The sequence below is a fragment of the Thunnus thynnus genome, chromosome 21 (assembly GCF_963924715.1).
Source record: "Thunnus thynnus chromosome 21, fThuThy2.1, whole genome shotgun sequence".
NCBI classification, from domain to species: domain Eukaryota; kingdom Metazoa; phylum Chordata; class Actinopteri; order Scombriformes; family Scombridae; genus Thunnus; species Thunnus thynnus.
The window spans coordinates 27582531-27604136 of NC_089537.1; the positions used below are offsets into that span (position 1 = coordinate 27582531).

At 39.5% G+C, this 21606-nt stretch overlaps 1 protein-coding gene across 2 annotated transcripts in view; it reads left to right on the forward strand.

The window, feature by feature from the left end:
- cubn (cubilin (intrinsic factor-cobalamin receptor)) overlaps positions 1–21606 on the forward strand; it is a 200085-nt gene that overhangs the window by 123202 nt on the left and 55277 nt on the right. For both annotated transcript variants that reach the window (XM_067578819.1, XM_067578821.1), the window contains 5 exons: positions 166–344; positions 2151–2360; positions 3546–3686; positions 14099–14283; positions 14628–14799. In XM_067578819.1, coding sequence (XP_067434920.1) covers positions 166–344; positions 2151–2360; positions 3546–3686; positions 14099–14283; positions 14628–14799 — 887 coding nt within the window. The remainder of the gene's footprint in view (positions 1–165; positions 345–2150; positions 2361–3545; positions 3687–14098; positions 14284–14627; positions 14800–21606) is intronic.

The window sequence follows — 21606 nt, forward strand, 5'->3', positions numbered from 1 at the left end:
GCTTGGATGTCCTGAAACCCAACCCTTTACGTAAACCTAAAAATGCTCACACTCTGACATCATGTAGCAGTTCCTTGGGGATTATGACCTTCACAACTTCTGTTTTCATTAAAACAGTGATAATTTTGGAAATAATGGTGCTGTGTTCTTCTCTGTAATTCTTAGTTGTGTGTACGACTATTTGGAGCTGCGTGATGGTGCAACGTCTAATGCTGACTTAATTTCCCGGCTCTGTGGCAACACCCGACCATCTACCCAACATTCAACAGGGTCCTTCATGCTGCTCAGATTTCGCACTGACATCAGTGTCACGCACAAAGGATTCAAAGCAAAGTACTCCATAGGTAGGCAAGAAGGTCTGCAAATCCAGGGCTTGGTTTTATGATATGGAACCAGTTCTAATTATAACATAGTCGGCTCAGACCTAACACACAAAAAACATGTTCTATAAAAGTACACAGACACACACACTTTGAGTAACTTAAAGTCAATTTAAGTCATGTTTTTTTTTTTTTTTTTTTGAAAATTTCACTTAAAATGTTATAGTTACTTTTTGTGACAGTATCACTGGATGAAAGAAAGAAAGAAGAAACAGGTATCATCGGATAATTCGTAATTAATTTGTAATTCAAAAACCAAAAAACGGTAAATCTGTTATTTGTTTCAAAACAAAAAACAAAAAACGTTTTTGGTGTCAGAATCAAATAACGAAAAACCAAACCCGGCCGCTTTTTGGTTTTTGCTTATTGGTTTTATCGTTATTCCTTCTTGGACTGAATATCCAGCAGGTCTGCGGACATCAAGCCAATTCGTTTTTGCGTTTGAAACCAAAAACGGAAGTCACAGGGGTTTTTCCTTTTTTCATTTTAAACCAAAAACGATATATTTCTCAACAAAAATCCAGAAAACCAAATTCAAAAGACCGTTCAATTTTGGTTTAGAAATCAAGTAGTTTTGTACGATAGCGGAAGCGGCTACATTAGCCTACCCATGATCCTCAGCGACCGTTGCTATGGAGCGACAGCCGCGCGTGTGTGTAAACGGGATGAAGACGGGGTTATAAAACTGAACTTTACATTTCATATCCCTCATTTAAGCCCTACACTTTCACTTTCGTAATTTTCATCAAACTGGACTTTAGATTGTGCATTTTATTCAACCTCCACTGTTACATGATGTAATTATTTATTAATTATTTATGTTTAATTTATTCTCTCATCACCTTTCTTATATTTCATACACTTCGTTTCTTTGTCCATAGCACACATTATTTTCCTTACAGTTCAATCTACAGTAAAGTACGTTGATCCCGATCATAACCACTAATCTGCAGTACTACATAATGTTATACTGACTATATTTTAAGGCTGTCGTTGACATCTTCACCATAGCAACGGTCGCTGAGGATCATGGGTAGGCTAATGTAGCCGCTTCCACTATCGTACAAAACTGACAAAAATACTTTATTTCTAAACCAAAATTGAGCGGTCTTTTGAATTTGTTTTTCTGGATTTTCGTTGGGAAACTAAAAAGGAATAGGTCATGTGATTTTGTTTTTCGTTTAAAATGAAAAAAGGAAAAACCCCTGTGACTTCCGTTTTTGGTTTCAAACGCAAAAACGAATTGGCTTGATGTCCGCAGACCTGCTGGATATTCAGTCCAAGAAGGAATAACGATAAAACCAATCGGCAAAAACCAAAAAGCGGCCGGGTTTGGTTTTTCGTTATTTGATTCTGACACCAAAAACATTTTTTTGTTTTTTGTTTTGAAACAAATAACAGATTTACCGTATTTTGGTTTTTGAATTACAAATGAATTACGAATTATCCGATGATACCTGGACCTATGCTATACTCATTTTTTTCTCTTAAATAAATGGTAAACTGATGCTAATACAGTTGCTCTCATTTCTCAAGAATCTCCAACTTTCTAGAAAAGCAGTCACACAAGGTCTTTTATTCAATCAGCTGTCAGCTTTTTGGTCTTTTGCTGTTTTCTCTGATGGTCTCAGTGACAAGTGACGATGATAACAGTAATGTTAAGTGTTATGTGCATTGTTGTAGTCTTTGTGTATTTATTATTATGGACTGCTGTCTGTTGGCCAAACTGCCACCCAGGGACATTAAAGCTTGACTCTTTACTCTACACAGCTACATGTGGAGGTACCTACCTAGGTCAGAGGGGTACGATCCACAGCCCTGGATTTCCAGGATCCAGTTATCCTGACAGCTCCAGCTGTGAGTGGTACTTGGAGGGGCCCACAGGGCACTTCCTCACCCTCAGTTATGGGAACTTCAGCCTGCAGACCACTCCAGGATGCTTGGCTGACTATGTGGAGATCAGAGAGTACAATGCCTCAGGTGAGAAAAAAAGAGGATTGTTTCACTTTCTTAAAAACCACATACAGAATATCAAATTAACACTGAGCTTTACATTTGCTTTGCAAAGTTTCCATCAATGATAGTTGAAAATGTTTCAGCATAGGAAAAAAGGGGTAGCACTTTACATTCCTGCTCGGCAATAACAAGGTAATAGTAGAGTAATATTGTAATTATAAAGAGGTAATAACATAATATAATAATAACTCAATTTTATGATAATATTGGATTAAAGTAAACACCAAGGAATAGTGATTACACACTTTGTAGTTACTATGACGTAGTAATGAATCAGTACTGCAAAATGCATCAATTACCTGTTTATACGTACTTTCATGGTAATATGAAAAATAAATATGATCATTTTAAATTTAATAACATGAAGCATAGCATGGAAAATGCACGAGGAACTGTAAAGAAAAAAAAGGTCAATTTGTTCTCAGATCAAAGCTGGTACACTGCTTCTTGGCACTGAAATAGGTACCTTGCTTTGGAAGAAAAAAGTTGAATTTGTTCAGTATGTGATCTCAGCAAAATTGAAAATAAATATTATTGAGTTTTTTACTGCCCATTGTATTTTAAGTTTTATGATCTTTTGTATAATGACATAAAGGATACAGCTGAGCTGCTGGATATTAATGACTCACAGTGACTGAAATGGTTGTTTTTAAAAAGACACCTTTAAGTTGGCAATTTATTCAGTGAATGCAGGAAAATTCAGGAAGAACATTGTATCAGTGAGAAGTGGATGAGTAAATCACATTTTACAAGGAAAGACTTTTAGCTATTGCTACTACCTGTAGCTTTTGTGGGGCATGCTTTAGCTGGAAGGAAGAGGTGGAGCTAGGTGACCATTCAACTTACAGGGCTGATTTTTTTTCTTTATGAATGTGGTCAAATTGTACAGATTTTATTTACACCTGCCGAGATCTGATCACAATGCGAGCCTGAACAGCTCCAGATGTAGTCTGACTGATCCGATCACATTCCTATCACAGTATGTTCTGAGTGCATTTACACCTGCATTAACATGCGTTTTTCCTTATCCAGATACAGATCACATTTTAATAATCCCATGAACGATGGGCCACAAGATGGCAGGTCACTTGAATAAGAAATAATTCATTCATTCATCACAAAATTTCATCTGTTGTATTGTGTGTTCAGGGCGCATACTGGGCAGACACTGTGGCAGTGACCTTCCAGCCTCCATGGAAACATCTGACAGTTTTGCTTATGTAAGGTTTGTCAGTGACACCAGTGGAAATGCAGCTGGCTTCAGTCTGTCATTTGAAGCCAGCACTGAAGGTAAGATAATTTTCAAAAGATTATTAGGAAAGGATTTTTTATTGCATGTTAATAATAATAATAATAATAATAATAATACATTTTATTTATAGAGTGCTTTTCAGGGTACTCAAAGACACTATACACAAGTTAAAATGATGATAGAAAACAACGCACTAAAAACATATAACACAACATTAATCACACATTAAAAGCAGTTCTGAAAAGGTGAGTTTTGATTAGTGATTTGAACATGGTGCAGTCTGTGATGTGTTTTGGGAGAGAGTTCCAGAGGCAGGGGGCAGCTATGGAGAAGGCTCTGTCACCCCAGGTCCGGTGCTTGGTCCTGAGTGGTGGAGACAGGAGGTTGGCATCAGAGGAGCAAAGGCTGTGGGGAGGAGTGTGGTGGTGGCATAGGTCAGCGAGGTATGAGTTATGCAGGGCTTTGTGAGTGAGGCAAAGTGGGAGTGGGTGAGCAGGCAAGCAGCAGAGTTATAGATGTACTGGAGTTTATTTAGGACTTTGGATGATGTGCCATAAAGAATGCTGTTGCAGTAGTCAGCTCTGGATGTGATGAAGGCATGGATCAAAGTTTCGGCAGCAGAGAAGGAGAGTGCAGGGGAGGCAGAGGGCAGTGAAACCTATGTTTTTAGGTGGAAAAAGGCAGTTTTGGTGATTTGATTGATATGGTGTTCAAAGAAGAGGTTGTCAAAAATTACTCTGAGGTTGCAGACGTGGTGAGGGAGACAGAGTGGAGTTTTCAATGGTGAGGCAGAAGCTGTGACTGTTTTTAGTGAGGGATTTAGGACCGATGGTGATCATGTTTGATTTATCACAGTTTAGTTTAAGGAAGTTGACTTGCATCCATGATTTAATTTCAGTAAGGCAGTTGGTCAGAGTGGAGTGAGTTGCAGTGGTGATGGATTTATTGGAGATGTAGAGCTGGACATCATCGGCATTGCAGTGGAAGTTGAGACCATGATGACATATGATACTACCAAGGGGGAGCATGTAGAGGATGAACAGGAGAGGACCAAGCACCGAACCCTGGGGGATTCCTTCAGACAGAGGAGTGGTGGAGGAGGTGCAGTTGTTGATGATGATGAACTGTTCTGAACTATGTGTGAGATATGACTTTAGCTAGGAGAGGGCAGTGCCGGTGATGTTGAGGGAGGGAAGAATGGTGTGGTTGATGGTGTCAAAAGCTGCAGTGAGGTTAAGAACGATGAGAATGCTGAGGTGACCAGAGTCTCAGGAAAGGAGGAGGTCCTTGGTGACTTTGAGGAGGGCTGTTTCTGTGCTGTGCTCTGAGTGGAAACTGGACTGAAATGGTTCGAACAGGTCATTGGAGATGAGGTGGGCTTTGAGTTGGGAGGCGACAACATGTTCCAGTATTTTTGACAGGAAGGGGAGATTGGATATAGGCTAAAACTTGCTTATTATATCAGGGTTGAGTCCAGGTTTTTTTGAGGATGGGGGTGACAGCAGCCAGTTTGATCGTTTGGCGGACTGAACCAGAGCTGAAGGAGGAGTTAATGATCTCCGTCATGAGTGAGGATATAGCTGGGAGACAAGTGGAGCTTCTCGTTCCTACCGTAAAGTTGGAGAGCTCCACTGGGGAAACAGGGGAGAACTGAGACAGGAGCTGAGTGGTTAAGGGGAGGGATGGGGGGGCGTAGCAGGTGAGGAGGTGGATTGGGAAGGGGAGGTGGTCAGGTTGCTGTAGATGGTGTCAATTTTTGTTTTGAAAAATTAAACAGTTGTGCTTGTTAACTATGAAGGATTTAGAGGTGTTGTCTTTGGGTTTGAGAAGTTTATTCATTGTGGAAAAGAGAGCCTTGGGGTTAGTGGAGCCAAAGTGTATGTAAGTAGTAAGTAGACCATAATGTGATGAGAATGTCTTTGTATTGTTGAAGGTAGTCTGTGTAAGCTTGGAGATGCACTGTTAAACCAGTTTTCAAGCTGGCACTTAAGGGATTTCGTTTGGTGGAGTCCAGGAGTATACCATGGAGCTGAGTGTGTGAATGAGACTGTTTTAGATTTAATGGGAGCCAGCTGATCAAGACAGGAAAAGAGTATGTCATTATAATTGATGACAAGATCGGAGGGATTATCAGACAGTGGGGGAGGGGAGGCAGAAAGAGCTGAGGGTGAGATAGACTTTCTGAAGGGTATTTTGCGTTTGTATTTTGAGATGGAGATAGGGATATCGATGTTCATAGTGACTGCCAGGTGGTCACAGATAGAGATAGAGTTGATGTATTGTAAGATCAGTGGAGCAGACCAAATCCAGGATGTGACCATGGCTGTGGGTGGGAAACTTGATGTGTTGTGTGAGGTGAAGCATTGTATCAGTTCCAGGAATTCTATGGCAGATTTACAGTCAATGTCATCAATGTGGATATTAAAATCACCCAGGAGGAGAACAGTAGGTGAGATGGCATATAGCTGGGTCAGAAAATCAGAGAAGTCGTAGAGAAAGGAGGGGTTTAGCTTGGGGGGGCAGTAGATAACAGCTTTGACCAAAGGAGTGGGACTAGAGAGTTTGAACATGTTGTAAATACATTGTACGTAGTAGTAGTGCTGCTTGAAAGTTTGTGAACCCTTTAAAATTTTTTGTACATCTGCATAAATATGACCTAAAATGTGATCAGATATTTACAAGTCCTAGATAAAATGAACTAGATAAAAAAAAACAGATCACAAAAAACTAGATAAAATGAACCCAATTAAACAAATGAGAATTCAAATTCATTTTTTCATCTTTTTCATTTATTTCTTGAGGAAAATGATCCAATTTTACATATTTGTGGGAGGCAAAAGTATGTGAACCCTTGCTTTCAGTAACTGGTGTGACCCCCTTTTGCAGCAATAACCTAAACCAAACGTTTCCGGTAACTGTTTATCAGCTCTGCACATTAGCTTGGAGGAATTTTAGCCCATTCCTCTTTACAGAACAGTCTCATCTTGGAGATTTTGTTGGGCTTCTTTGCATGAACTACATGCTTCAGGTTCTTCCACAGCATTTCTTTAGGATTAAGGTCAGGACTTTGACTCAGCCATTCTAAAACATTATTATTTAACCACTCTTTGTGCGTTTAGTGTTGTTGTCTTACTGCATGACACACTTTCTGTTGAGCTTCAGTTCACAGACAAATACTTTGACATTTTCTTGTGGAATTTTCTGGTACAACTCAGAACTCATAGCTCCATCAATGATTGCAAGCTGTCCTGGTTCAGAGGCAGCAAAGCAGCCCAAACCATGATACTACCACCACCATGTTTCACAGATGGGATAAAGGGGACGTATTATGCTTTTCCTTATTTTCAGACATATTTATAATGTCACAATGTCAGATGTTCATGTTAAAAGTGGCCGACATGTCAAATAACAAGGTAAACGTATGTAGCAGTAATCCCTGTGAGCAGAAAGCCCCGTCTTCAGACTGCTCTGAACGTTAAGTTTCCAACGTTTTTTTCTACTTTCAGCCCGAGCTGACGTCAGTTTGTGACAGATTTCTTGATATTGACATCTGCTTCGTGCACAGTGTGCGAGTTCACTGCTCCGCTCCGGGAGTAGTTACACCAAGCCACGACTCCATTACACAGCACAGCAAAGTAAAATAAGTACTTTACTTGTTGGAGGTGTGCTGGTTGTCATAAAACATCTCACTGTTTCTGCTTGTACTCTTCCTCCCTGCATTATTTCTAACTGATCCGCTGAACAAATAGCTCCAAATAGCTCCATATGTTGTTGTTTCGACCGGTTTTCAGCACCGCTAAGGAAGCTCTGCTAATTCAGTGAGGAACACGTTTTTACTTCCTGTAAAATCTTCACAATAAAACTCTGTTAGTCATTTTTAAAAGCTTTTAATTTGAAGCAGTAAAGCAGGAAATGTTTGGTTTACATTGACAGTGAAGTTACACAACTCAGATATGGAAAGCTGGCCAATCAGAACAGAGTGGGCTCATCGGGAGGGGAGCCTAAAGAGACAGGAGCTAAAACAGAGTGTAAGAGAAACTATGTATGTTGAGGGGCTGCATGAAGGACCAGTATAAGATAAATAAGGAGTTTTTTGAACTGTAAATCATGCAGAGCTACTCTAGTGAAGTCCAAAATAAAAATTTAGAGCTGAAATGAGCATAATATGTCCTCTTTAAGTTTCTTACGCTGGAATGCAGTGTTTGCTCATCGCCAAACATGACACTTCTCATTCAAGCCAAAAAGTTTGATTTTGGTCTCATCCAGCCACAGAACATTGTTCCAATCACCTTCTGGTTATCCACGTAGTCTTGAGCCGTAGACGGCAGCAATATTCTTTTTGGAGAGAGGTGGCTTTTTTTCTTGCAACTCAGCCATGCACGCCGTTGATGTTCAATGTTCTCCTGATGGTGGACTCATTAACACCAATTATAGCCAGTGCAAGAGAGACCTTTAGTTTCCTAAACATTACCCTGGGGTCCGTTGTGGCCTCCTGGACTATTACATGCCTGCTCTTGGTGTGATTTTTGTTGTTCCACCACTCCTGGGGAGGGTAACAATGGTGTTGGATGTCTTCAATTTGTACATGATCTGCCTGACAGTCGACTGGTGGAGTCCAAACTCTTTAGAAATGATTCTTTCCCGCCTGATGACTAACAGCAACTCTTCTTCTAAGGTCCTCAGAAATATCCTTTGTTTGAGTCATGACACATTTCCATAAACCTGTATTGTGAAGCTCAGAGTTTGACAGTGAGGACCCAGATTTCTCTTCTTTGCATAAGGCAGGGCCTCCTAGACCCACACTTTATTGTCATCCCATTGATTAAAACACCCGACTCTAATTTCCCCTTCAAATGAATTGATAATCCTATAGGTTCACATACTTTTGCCACACACAAATATGTAACATTGGATCATTTCCCTCAATAAATAAATGAACAAGTGTAAAGTTTTTGTCTCATTTGTTTAACTGATGTCTCTTTATCTAGTTTTAGGACTTGAATGGAAATCTGATCATGTTTTAGGTCAGATTTATGCAGAAATAGAGCAAATTCTAAAGGGTTCACAAACTTTCAAGCAGCACTGTATATAAATATATAATAAATATTATGGGCTAGGATAGATATGTACAATAGAACATATATAGCGGGGTGATATACACAGATTAAATAAGGAAATAAATAGGGACATATACAAATTAGCGGAGGTACAGTCACAATGTTTCACAGTCCATGCTTGGAGTTCAGCAGGGGAACAGCAGAATGAAAAAACGGTTCTTGAGCTTGCTGGTGTGAATGTTTAGTTTGTGGTGATAATCTAAATTGTAACTATTGAACCTGTCATGTAAAAAATGATATTTTGAAACAATTGAAAGATGATTTGAAAGTTTTTATATTTTTGTCATTTATGTTATTTGGTAAATTTACATGACAATATGATTTGTTTCGTGTATGATCTCAAAATCAGACATTCACATTCTGGATCATGTCATGTTATGTTATGTGATTTCCCATATTGTGTTTTTTCACTCACCTCCACACCTCACCAGTCCAGTCGGCCAGTAATATGGCTCTGTTTTACCCGCTCTCTAAGAGTCCAGCCATGTTACATTCTTATATTATCTGACACAAAAATCAGTATGCTGTCTGACGCTGACAAGTGAGGAGCAGGGAGAAGTTCAACCTCCGTCTCATAAGCCCTACCACAGGCAGTTTGGCCATGTTTAAGTCCCCGTCCATCCAGATTCACATTATGTGCCATTGTGAAGCTGAAAAACTATCTTCATTCTTCTTATGCTTCCCAAGGAAACCATCAGGGGTCCAATGATTAAATGACTCTGTAGACCACAGTCTCACAGTAACTGAGTTGGCCAAAGCCGGGTGTCTATTTATTCTCTTTTCTTTACTTTTTTTGACTGAGGTTTTGGGGTTTTGTGGATTGAGTGCACTAAACTGAACTGAACTTCCTTGTTATGAGTTTGTTTATGAGACACCAGGAAAACCTGAAGTGGATTATTTTGTAAACTCAACTGAACTGAAATGAACTGATAACCAGGAAAACTCAAAGTGGAGTATTTGTGTGTCATTAAAATCTGAAGTGAATATATGGACCTAAACTGAACTATAAAGGATTTTGCTTTCTTACTACCTTTGCCCTGATATAATCTTTTGAAATTTTGACTGGTGGTGTGGTTAAGATTATTTAAACTGATTTCTTCCACCGCTTTACAATTATTTATAAATTAATTTGTTTTGAAACATTTCCTCAAACTAAATGCATGTATCCTTTGTGGGGTTTGATACTGAGTCTGACTCAATTGAGTCTTACTGGTCTAAGTTTGTTCGAACCGCTACATTAATAAATGGCTCCCATGACAAAATAATTAAAAAATAAATAAAAGGACTAAACCAAAATAAGAGACTATGTTTTGGGAAAGGTGTTTTATTGCAATTTGAAACAAAAGAAATAATAACTGGAATTGTGTGTGAGCAAACAATTGCTTTGGCTCTGGAGGACATCTTGGAGATTTCCTCTGAGGAAGACAAAACAGGACCTGATACAGAAAGTTCTGTGCTAGACAATGGAGTGTTAAGGGACCCTCAACAAATCTCTGGTTCACCAAGAACAGGTTACTCATTCTTGGACATGGATTTCTCTGGCAACTCAGACCTGACGCTGCCTCTGCTTTCTATTCCTCAAGGTAGTGCTGCTTCATCAAATGCCACAACTTCATGCACTCAGCACAGGAATCTCTGCATTTACACTAACAGGAAAAAATCCATTCCCTTAAATGGAACAGAGCGGCCAAAAGGAGGAGCTCAAGCTCACTTTGACTGGACTTTCAAAAGACATCACCACATACTATGATGAGCAAATGCAACAATTGAAGTCAGCCATGGACAAGCAATTCAACTACATCCATTATCAATATGTGGCTAAATTGAACTGGCATTTAAAGCACCACCATACAGAACTATTGAAAGAGCTGAAGTCACATGGTACAGAGTGTCACTCACCCACAAACTGAGGTTTGGAAATGCTCCCAATGTCTTGAAGGTATGGTCAGTGAGATGTCCACTATCATTACACCCATTAAACCACCTACAGCCAGACTTAACCTGTGGATAGGCATTCCCTTATACCTAGCGAATGGGGAACAGGACTATCCACTTTGATGGACTGAGGTGGAGATATGACTGCATGGAAAGACATGGTTAATACCCTTGCTTGAGCTTTTTCCTCTCCAGCACTAGCTTGAGGATTGGATTTTGCGTTCTTCAGTGGGATGCAAATTCAAGATTCCCATCTGGAAGGGGAAATGAGAGAGATGCTGCAATACAACAACAATGTCTGTACCACCAAAGTTGGACACACTGGTTTGCTCAAATACCAAATATTTCTGACTGATGATTTGCCTATAAAACAGAAACCTTACCGTCTCTCTCCACCAACGCAGAAGGTGTTAAAAGAGATTGTGGATGAAATGTTGGAAGGTGATGTGATAGAACCTCCATCTTCACCATGGGCTTCTCTAGTGGTAATCGTCCCCAGGAAAAGTGGAAAACCCAGGTTCTGTGTGGATTACAGAAAACCCAATGCCAGAACACATACTGATGCTTATCTCATTCCTACCATCCAGGAAATCTTTGAGTCCCTTGCTGGAGCCACAGTATTCTCAGCTTTAGACCTCAACAGTGGATACTGTCAAGTGGAGATGATCATCCGAATTTTGATCTTCCATTCCTGGTCTACACGGATGCCTATGAGGTAGGCCTTGCCACTGTATCAGTCCAATGGACTGACCTAGGAAATAAAGAAATCCTGGCTTATGGCAGCCATAGTCTCAGTCCAGCTGAAAAAACTACTCTGCCATGGAGCTTGAATGTCTGGCTTTAGTTTGGGCTGTGGAGAAGTGGAGAGTTTACCTGGATGAACGCCTTTTTACGGTGGTTACAGACCATTTTTCACTCCCATTAGTGTTCAAAACCACCAAACCCACCACCAGACTGATCCAGTGGGCTCTCGTGCTCGAGGAGTTCACCTTCACTGTGGAGTACAGAAAAAGCAGATATAACACAGTTCCAGATGCCCTGTTTAGAGCTTCAAGTGATAGTAATGACTCTACTCATGGTCCCCTTTGTGCCAACATGGTGTCTGCCACAATGGAGTCCTCAGAGGACTTACCCATCACAATCCATGTAGTGTGGAATGCCCAGAAGAATGACCCTGAATGTCAGACCCTCTACCAAAATATTGTAGAGAACGGTGAAATACAGGTGAACAACAGTACCCTCTTTACCATCTTTGAGGATTTAATCTACCTGGTTGTAAGTTTGCCTTATAAAACCTTGTACCAGATATACATATCTGAGAGTCTTCGTTCATAGTTTCTGATGACATTCTACCAAGACTCCCTCGTCGGCCACTTCGGTAGATACAAAACCTACCGTAGGATGGAGAGGCTTGTTTACTGGCCAAAACTGAGCAGAGATGTTGAGCAGCATGTGACAAATTGCCAAATTGACTGGACTACATCCTTTCTGACAGAGGCTCCCAATTTGTGTCCTCCATCTTCCAAACTACCTGCAAAACATGGAATGTGTCAGACAAATTTGACAGAACAAGTAAACCGTACCTTAAAGATTATGATAGCCTCCTATGTCGGCTTCAGGCATAAACACTGGGACAAACACCTTCATGAGTTCAGGTTTGCCTTGAACCCTGCTGTACAGGAGTCCACAGGAGTTACCCCGGTTGAACGTCAACCTCCACTGACCACTCAGGGGACTACTGGCTGGATATCAACTGAGAGGTTGTGTTGCAGGAGAGTAGAGAAGACAGACGGGTTGCACACATCTCCTGCCTCAAACCCTGCTATCCAACTGCACAGCAAGTGGAAGAGCAGCAACGGCGGCGGTTGAAGGAGATATTTGAGGCAGAAACTGAGAATGAGGATTTCTTTGGATTTCCAATGGGCCCTGCTACACCATCTGGTTCCCCTGGGAAATTGAAAGCATGGATAACCGCTGTCGCCAAGTGCTTGCTCATGGGGGAATTGTTGGGTCTCTGTAAATTAAAGAGTACGGTCTTGACCTGCTCTATGTGAAAAGTGCCTTGAGATGACTTCTGTTGTGATATGGCGCTATATAAATAAAGATTGATTGATTGATTGATTGATAGACTTATAAACAAAGTAAAAAAAAGACTGACATTGTCATTGCCTTACTCTAAAGGCTGTGTTTTTTTTGTTTTGTTTTTTTTTCCCTCAAGGAGGGGAGAGTGCGGCAATCACCCAAATTATAACTGTTGATGGTTATATTAATGTTTAATTGATGCAGCCAAGTGCTGTACCTCCTCCCTGTGGCTGATTCATCTTTGTTGCTGTTGCTGTTGTTGCTGTTGTTGGGGGCTGCATTGTGGGGTTTGTAATCTGTGATGACTTGTATGCCTTGCCAGATGCGCTGTGGGTCAGTGCTGTTGTGAAAGTGTTCCTCAATCTGGAGTTTGTGTTCATTTTTGGCTAACCAAACATGAACACGTGTTCATGTTTGGCCAATCTGAAGAAGGGCTAACCCTTCTTCAGATTGTGGGCTAACCCTTCTTCAGATTGTGCTGTGCTTTCAGCGCGTTTTTTTGTTTCTAAAGTCAGACAAAGGAGCAAACAAGAAGTATATTTGTTTACAGTTCATAAATACTACATTCTAACCATCAGTCAGTGTAAGCTGCTGACTACTTATTATTAATTATTATTAATCTATATTCTTAAGTCTATTGTCTTGCAAAGTCAAAATAAATACAGGTTAATGACAGCATGTGTGACACATGGATGGGTTACAAATGAAAGGAAAAAACATCATAAAGTATCTTGTTTTGATGTTTTGATGATGGTGGTGGAGAGCACTGTCTAACACGTTGGTCCAAAATCTCCCATAGGTGTTCAATTGGGTTGAGATCTGGTAACTCCGAAGGCTATAGTATATGATTCACATCATTTTCAAACTCATCAAAGCATTCAGTGACCACTCGAGCCCTATAGATAGGGGCATTGTCATCCTGGAAGAGACCACTCCCATCAGGATAGAAATGTTCCATCATAGGATAAAAGTGATCACTCAGAACAACTTTGTATTGATTTGCACTGACCCTTCCCTCTAAGGGGACAAGTGGACCCAAACCATGCTAGCAAAATGTTCCCCACAGCATAACAGAGCCACCAGATCCTCTCACTATAGTCAAGCATTCAGACCTGTGCCAGTTTTTCCTTTAATTTGTCACCTGTCTGTATCAATATGATATGAACGTTATACATTTATTTATATATATGTTGATATTTTTAAATATACATTTATTTAGCTCACAGAGATAAATAAATGTATATTTAATCACATCAGAAGATGTTATTTCTCATATTGAAAGACTCTGTTTTCCTCTTCCTTTCCTCCTCCTGCAGCCTGTGGAGGAGAGCTGAATGCTCCCTCAGGAACCATCTCCTCTCCCAATTACCCCAACTTGTATCCACACAGCAGGGTGTGTCGCTGGGAGCTGGTGGTGTCACCAGGCCGCAGGATTACTCTCACCATCAATGACCTGCGGCTGGAAGGCTCTGGTACTTCCTGTGCATTTGACTTTGTTGATGTGAGTCCCTCTCTAACAGTATTTCCTTATGTGTCATTATCACATTAACATACCTTGAAAGTATTTGTATCATGCATCATTGACCAAATAATTGTAAGTTATACCACACACTGTTTTAAAGGCAGCTGAAAAGATGAGATGAGATAACTGACAATAATAAAAGGCCAAATTTCCATGTTTACCTTACCTTACTGGGCATTTGATAGTTTCTTACTTTATTGTCACTGTTTGTGATCACTGTTTAGGTTATCACTACATCTTAGGGTTCTTTACAATCCTGTAAAGCTGCCTTGTTACACACTCTGTGCCCTTGTGTCTCCATGAAAAAACTCTGGGTCCTCCAGGTACTGAATGGTTTGGCAGTCGATGCGCCTCTCCTGCAGCGTTTTTGTGGTACAGTAGCAGCAGGCACCCAGCTGCACTCCTCCGGCAACACCATGACTGTTGTGTTCCACACTGACGCTTCAGTGTCCAATGGTGGCTTCATGGCTTCTTACTCCTCAGAGGACCCTGCAGGTTAGACGCTCCCCTAGTCAAAACTAAAACCAAAGTCCTACACACATTTTCATAACTATCAAAAAAATTTAACTGTGTCTAGATGGTATACAGTCAGGACATAGATGTCCTGCAAATTTAAATTGTTGTTTCCCATTTCCTTTATTAGTTATTAGTAATCTGGACCACTGGTGTTCAGTTACATAAGTCACTATTGGGAGGCCTTTTAGATTAAACTGGCATAAACTTCATTTTGAAAGCCTCTTTGCCATTTTACTATTTATTAAACCAGCCCAGCATAACTGGCAAAGGTGGTGGTTCTAAATTATTTTTTAAAAGTAAATACACTTAATGTTTACTTGGCCTGATCAATTCACATGAAGCCCTTGCCTTCATAATTCATGATAATAAACTGTTAGACGATACCAATACCATTCAACTTAACAGTTAGGAAATTGCTTGAATATTTACTGAAGTAATACTTATTCAATTAGTTTGCTGAAAAATCCATTATTGGACTGGATGTTTGAGATATTTATCACCCTGTAGCTAACAAAGGGTAATCCCTCCCTCCCTCCCACCCATGTGGCGCCCAGTTCCCTCTCCTCCCAACCCACAATAGTTCATTGATACATGCTGGAGAAATGCATAATATTACAACATTACATCAACTTACAATTGCATATCTTATAATGTCACATGAAAACACATTCAAACCAGCATCTGTTTAACCTCTGCTATTACAGAGGCCCATGACTGGACAGTAGATTCTTTAGCTCCGTGTATTCTAGCTATGGATTGTTTCATGTATAAAATACTTAGGAAAGAATTCATCTATTGAGTATAAGTAATGGAATGAGGAGGTTTCCATCTAAGAGCTAGCATTTTTTCCACTGCAATAATACCTGCAAATAAGATAAAAAATTTGGTAGATGGCAGGTTAAGTGTTGAAGTATCATTCAGAATCAACAATCTGGGGCAACATGGAATATGCTCCCCCAGAAGATTAGATAATGCAGAAGTTACAACTTTCCAAAATGCAGCCACACCAGGGCACTCCCAGTACATGTGTACAAAAGAGCCCACACAGCCTATAGTACATAGATGACAAAACGGAGAGGGTGAGAGTTTCATAAGATGGAATTTTCTAGGGGTAAGATAAAGTCTATGTAAAAAATTGAAATGGATAAGTTTATGGTTAGGATTTTTAGATGTGTGGTCCAGATTATCCCAAACTGTAAACCAATTGATCTCACCACCAAGATGTTCAAACTCTCTTTCCCACACCTGATGAACAGTGAGAGGACCACACGAAGAATTCAGTAACAAGTTATAGACCTTGGAAACTAAACCACTTGACTGAACTCCCACATTAAATAAAAGATGGAGTTCATGGGTATAGAGAGGTTGCTTCCAGGGAACACCATGAGCATGCTTGGATGCTCTGAGTTGTAGGTATAAGAAAAAGGAGAAGCCAGGTAGGTTATATGTTATTCGCAAATCATTCGCATCACTATATTAATTAATTACGTCTCTATTGTGGGCACCACCTCCTTTTTGGTTAGGATATGTTAGTGCCAGGAGGAAGCACTAATCCTTAATCCTTAATCCTAATCCATCGTAAATTCTTGTCCCAAACAGTGACCTTTGTTTACTGCAGCTCAAATAAACAACCACTTTTTGGATAAATGAAGACATTTATTAATACTTTATCGTCTTGAGGATACATGATAAACCACAAGACAATATTTAGAAAAAATGAATGCATGAATGTGTGTGAATGGTTAGTTCCCTCTGATGGGCAGGTTGGGGCCTTGCATGGTAGCATTCAGCATATGAATGTGTGTGTGAATGGGTAAATGTGACACGTAGTGTAAAAGTATGCTTTTCTTTAAAACCATAGTACAACCTCCTAACGGTGATATTCTCATCAAGGGTGAAAGCATTGACAGTCACTGATTTTAAATATCTTGGTATGACATTGGATTCAAATTTGAACTTTAAGAAACAGGTCAAAAAATTGTTAAAACCATAAAGTACAACTTGAGTACAAATTTTAGACATTAGAAACTGGCTCTCTTTGGACACAGCCGATATATTTGTGCATGCTATCATTCTTTCTTCTTTTATTGCATCACATGTTGAGGGCAGGCTGGAGAAACAGCCCTAAAACCTCTTGAGTCTTTATACAAACAAACTCTAAAAACTCTTGACAAAAAGCCAATGCATTTCCATCACTGTAGGGTACTGGGGAAATACAATTTACTGAGATTTGAAAATTTTAGATTATTCTCAAATTTGTGCCTGGTTTATAAAATTTTAAATGGTTTTGCCCCTCCTCCACTATGTGACCTTATGCACACTCGCTCAGTAAGTTCTATTAGATCTTCCAGAATATCCTCTATACAAGATTGTACCATACCATTTCGTAGCACTGCATTTGGGCAGTCAGCTTTCTGTGTGAAAGCCACAACTCAGGGGAACGTCCTACCTGATGATATGAACAGCTGCAGTTCCATCAGTACATTCAAAACCAAATTTAAAAATCTGCTAAAAACTACTCAGCTCTGTGATCACTGAATCTAAATTTCATTTCATGGTTTTCTCATGAACACAAATAATCTTAATTTGACAAGCTTACATTATTAATTTCTAGTTGACATTGTGGGTGTATATGATGTGCTATTGTGTGTAGCTTTGTATTTTGTATAATGTGTCCTGTGTGTTTTTTGCTTTGTACTGTTTGTTATTGTGCTGTTATATGTTTTAATTGTAAGGGACTGCAGATGAAAATTAGTTTAATGATGTTCTTCAAGTGTTAACATTTATGTTTAAAACTGTACATTGTCCCAATAAATACAATATTCAAAGCGCTTTGAGTGGTCAGAAGATTAGAAAGGCACTATACAAGTACAGTTATTTTTTTTTACCATATATGATTAAAGTTAACAGTTATGTGATTAGATTAAACCTTCAGAAACATATTCAAATATAAATTCAACACAACTCTTACTTCATGACAAAAAAACAGTCAATATGACTATTGTTTAATAATACAAGAAAACTTCAACCTGAAACTCTTCAAACATTATATCTTAACATTCCTATTTCTTCAGAAAAATCACTCTTTCAATACAAGTACTTATTTATGTCTTGAAAACACTATACTACTTCACATTTTGCAAAAGAAGACGTGCTGCCTTCAGATGACTGAGCAGAAAAAGGGAGTTAATTTTGAGCATGTAAAACATCTAACTTCACCATGTTAAACCAAAGACGTGTTTGGTAAGGGTGATATGTTAAGTCTTTTCTCACCATCTATTTGAATCTATCTGTGGGTAGTTGGCTACGGAATACATCATCATTTATAAATTGTGCATCACACTGATAAGAGAGTTAATATATCTCTCTTCCTCCACTACAAGAGGATCTCAATTAACCCATGCTCCCACACATGGTGGGAACAAATTAATAACATCTGGACTGACAAAGAATAGTTTTTGAATTTCAGGAAGAGAAAAGGCACATTTGTGCATTTGTGTGATTTACTTTGGCCCTACTTGATCTGTCAGAACACATAGTGCAGAAGACCCCTGTCTGTAGAGATTTGAATTGCAGTTTGCTTGTGGAGACTAGTGACTGTTGTGGAAATTTTCTCGTGAGAAAGAGGCACATGGAGACATAAAGAAAGCATTAAACATTGTTACTTGTTGAAGCAGTTGTAGACACTGTACAGTCCATCACATCATCAGTAACAATTATACAAATGTCCACACACAAACAAAAATACAATCATCTTGTATTTTTGGAGAGAAAGCATGTTGTTCAGCTGGCTCTTTCCCTAAAGCCAGCCCTTTCTCTAAAGATTGTGAACCCAAACTAGACAGCTTTATACCTCTCCAGAAGCAAAGCTAAAAACAGTCTGGTCTGACCTCTCCCAGAGGTCAGCAAGCAATCCTCAGATACAAACAGGTTCAAGAGTTCAACTAGCCTAGGAGTAGGATTTCTTCACCAACATGTATCCCCAAAATGACAATGACATTACATCACATTCAGTTGATAACAAACATTGACTCCTTAGTTTGACAACATTTGTAACATATATACAAAAGATTTATAAAATGATAACCTACCAACCTATTCAATTTTCTTTCAAATGACCAACCTTGAGTACAGATCTATTTCCCACCTTTTTGGCATTTGTCTACTTGTTGCATCATCACCCAGCATGTTGTTATAGCAACAAATGTAATTATGAAACCACGCTGCATCAAAACACCCACTGCAGCTGATTTTAGGAAAATCGTGCAAGGTTTTCATGACAAGTGGAGATTCCCTAAAGTTGCTGGTGCTATTGGTGAATTATGGTACACACATTAATATCAACGGACCACCCAGTGCACCAGCAGACTACTACAATCAAAAGGGACAGTATTCAGCCATTTTATAAGGTGTGGTAGACAAATAGCATGTATTTTGGGGATTTAAATGTTGGACAACCTAGCGAAATCCATGACGCACATGTTTTTGTGCTTTTGTCGCTTTATGATCGAGGCCATGACAACAGACTATTACCAAGATAGATGGAAACATTTGAGGGAATAGATGTGCCTCTGGTCATTCTGGGCGACTCAGCCTATCCATTACTCCCCTGGCTTATGAAGCTTTTTCCAGAATTCAGAGGGGCTGTACAGTTCAACTGTAATCAGCAGCTGAGTCAGGCATGGATGACTGTAGGAAGAAGCTCTGGATGCCTCAAAGGCCGATGGAGTTGCCTCCTTAAACAAAATGAGACACACATTACCCTTGTCAGCTGCATAATCTCTGGATGCTGTGTATTGCCTAACAAAAGTTATGCAATACATAGTATATTCACAATGAACAATTGAATGAGAGAGGCAACGATGAAGATGATGAAGTTGATGAACTGGGCAATGACGAAAACTTTGAGCAGAGAAAGGAGGGGTCATGAGATCAGGAATGCACTGTATGCCTACTCTTCAACGATATAGCTCATTTATACCATGAAACAATGCTGCAATCTTTAACTGTACTGTGTTGCCTAGAGGCAGTCATACAACTCAGCACAATAACTAATTACATGTACAGTATGTGGAGCCAATGTTCAGCCACATACAGGTAGTGACAGCTGAAATGTAAATAAGTTAGACAATTCCTAACTGTAACAAAAAGTTTATTGCTGAGGTAGCGGAGTTTCATATCACAAGAAAGTTTTTCTTTTTGACAAAACATCTCAAAACATTCAGCAAAATGTTACTTTAGCAAACATTCAAGGTTTTCTCAGTGTTGAGTTTTCAACAAAGTTAAGTGCAATGAAAGTGCAAAATGAAAATAAATAACAAAATAAAGTGCAAGGCCGAATTGTTCATTCTCTTATTTCTTTCACTGTGCAAACTGCTACAAATTATCATCAGTGCCTTGAATCTGCTCTATACAAAAAAGAAAACAAAATGTACATGTGTGGCCATTGGTAAATGTGCACCTATAAAATATCAATTTGTTTTCAATCAAGAACTGCTATCAGCAAAAATAGGATTATCTTGTAGTGGCTGTATAACCCTCTATAATATATATATATATATATATATATATATATATATATATATATATTTACAAATTGTAGACATGCTGGTTAGTGTTGTGTAGTCCTTGGGCCATAGGTGACATGGACTGCTGTGGCATAAGTGAGTGATGCATAGGCCAGGCACTAGCAGTGGTTGACCCATGGGAGCTGGTTGAATCCAGTGTGGTGATTGTTGGTGCTTATATTGACCAAGACGAAAAGCAGTGATGACAGTGACCATTAGGTGCATAAACATCTGATGATTTGCGTGTTGCTGAGCTTGCGTAGGCTGGAATCTCCTTTCCTCTGCCTCCTGTTGTGTCCTCAACAGTCAAATCGAAGGCCTCATTTTTCTGTTTTTGATGTTTCATACAGTTCATCTAGCTGCCTTCTCTGTTGAGTCATGTATGACTGTAGCCCACTATCAGCTAAACTAGTTTTGTAGTTTAAAGTTAGTGAAATAAAATTGAGCCAGCCTACCCTGACACACAAATGACAATGTGTTAAACAAGGGCTTGAAGCGAAACAATATTACTCCAGTCGTTGACCTGGAAGACGAGCAGACCATGCTACAAAGCAAGACAGCAGAAGCAGATATAATGCCAATAACACATGCTATGAATGTGCAGCACAGGAAGACTGTAAAAATACACACTTTTGCTGGGAGACCAGATCACAAGGAAACACGGCAGACATGCCAGTACGCCAAACTGTGCACACACCAGCCGCACAGAAATCATGCTCCACAAAGAGGAAGAAATGTCCATCCAAGGAACAGTTACCTGCTTAAGTATAGCGCTGAACCACCCAGTAATCAGCGCACAGCGGATTCACTGAATCCACCTGGTGACAATTCAGTGCACCAGGAATAAAAAAAGGAGAAAACCTTAATCTGCCACAAAGGCAACTTACCTCATTGCTAGTCCTGGTCAGACCGTGGTTCATTGTCTGGCTAGCTGCTACTACTAGAAACAGTTGGCATGCTCTGCCTCATCCCAGAATGCAAAGCACACCTGATCTGATCTTATTTATTTATTGGGACCATGTACAGTTTTAAACATAAATGTTATCATTTGATGTACTGTATCAGAGTTAGCTTATAGCTAATTTTCATCTTCAGTCCATTCGGCAGGTCACAATTAAAACATATTACAGAACAGTGACAAACAGCACAAGCAAAAAACATACAGGACACATTATACAAAATACAAAGCTACACACAATAGCACATCATATACACCCAC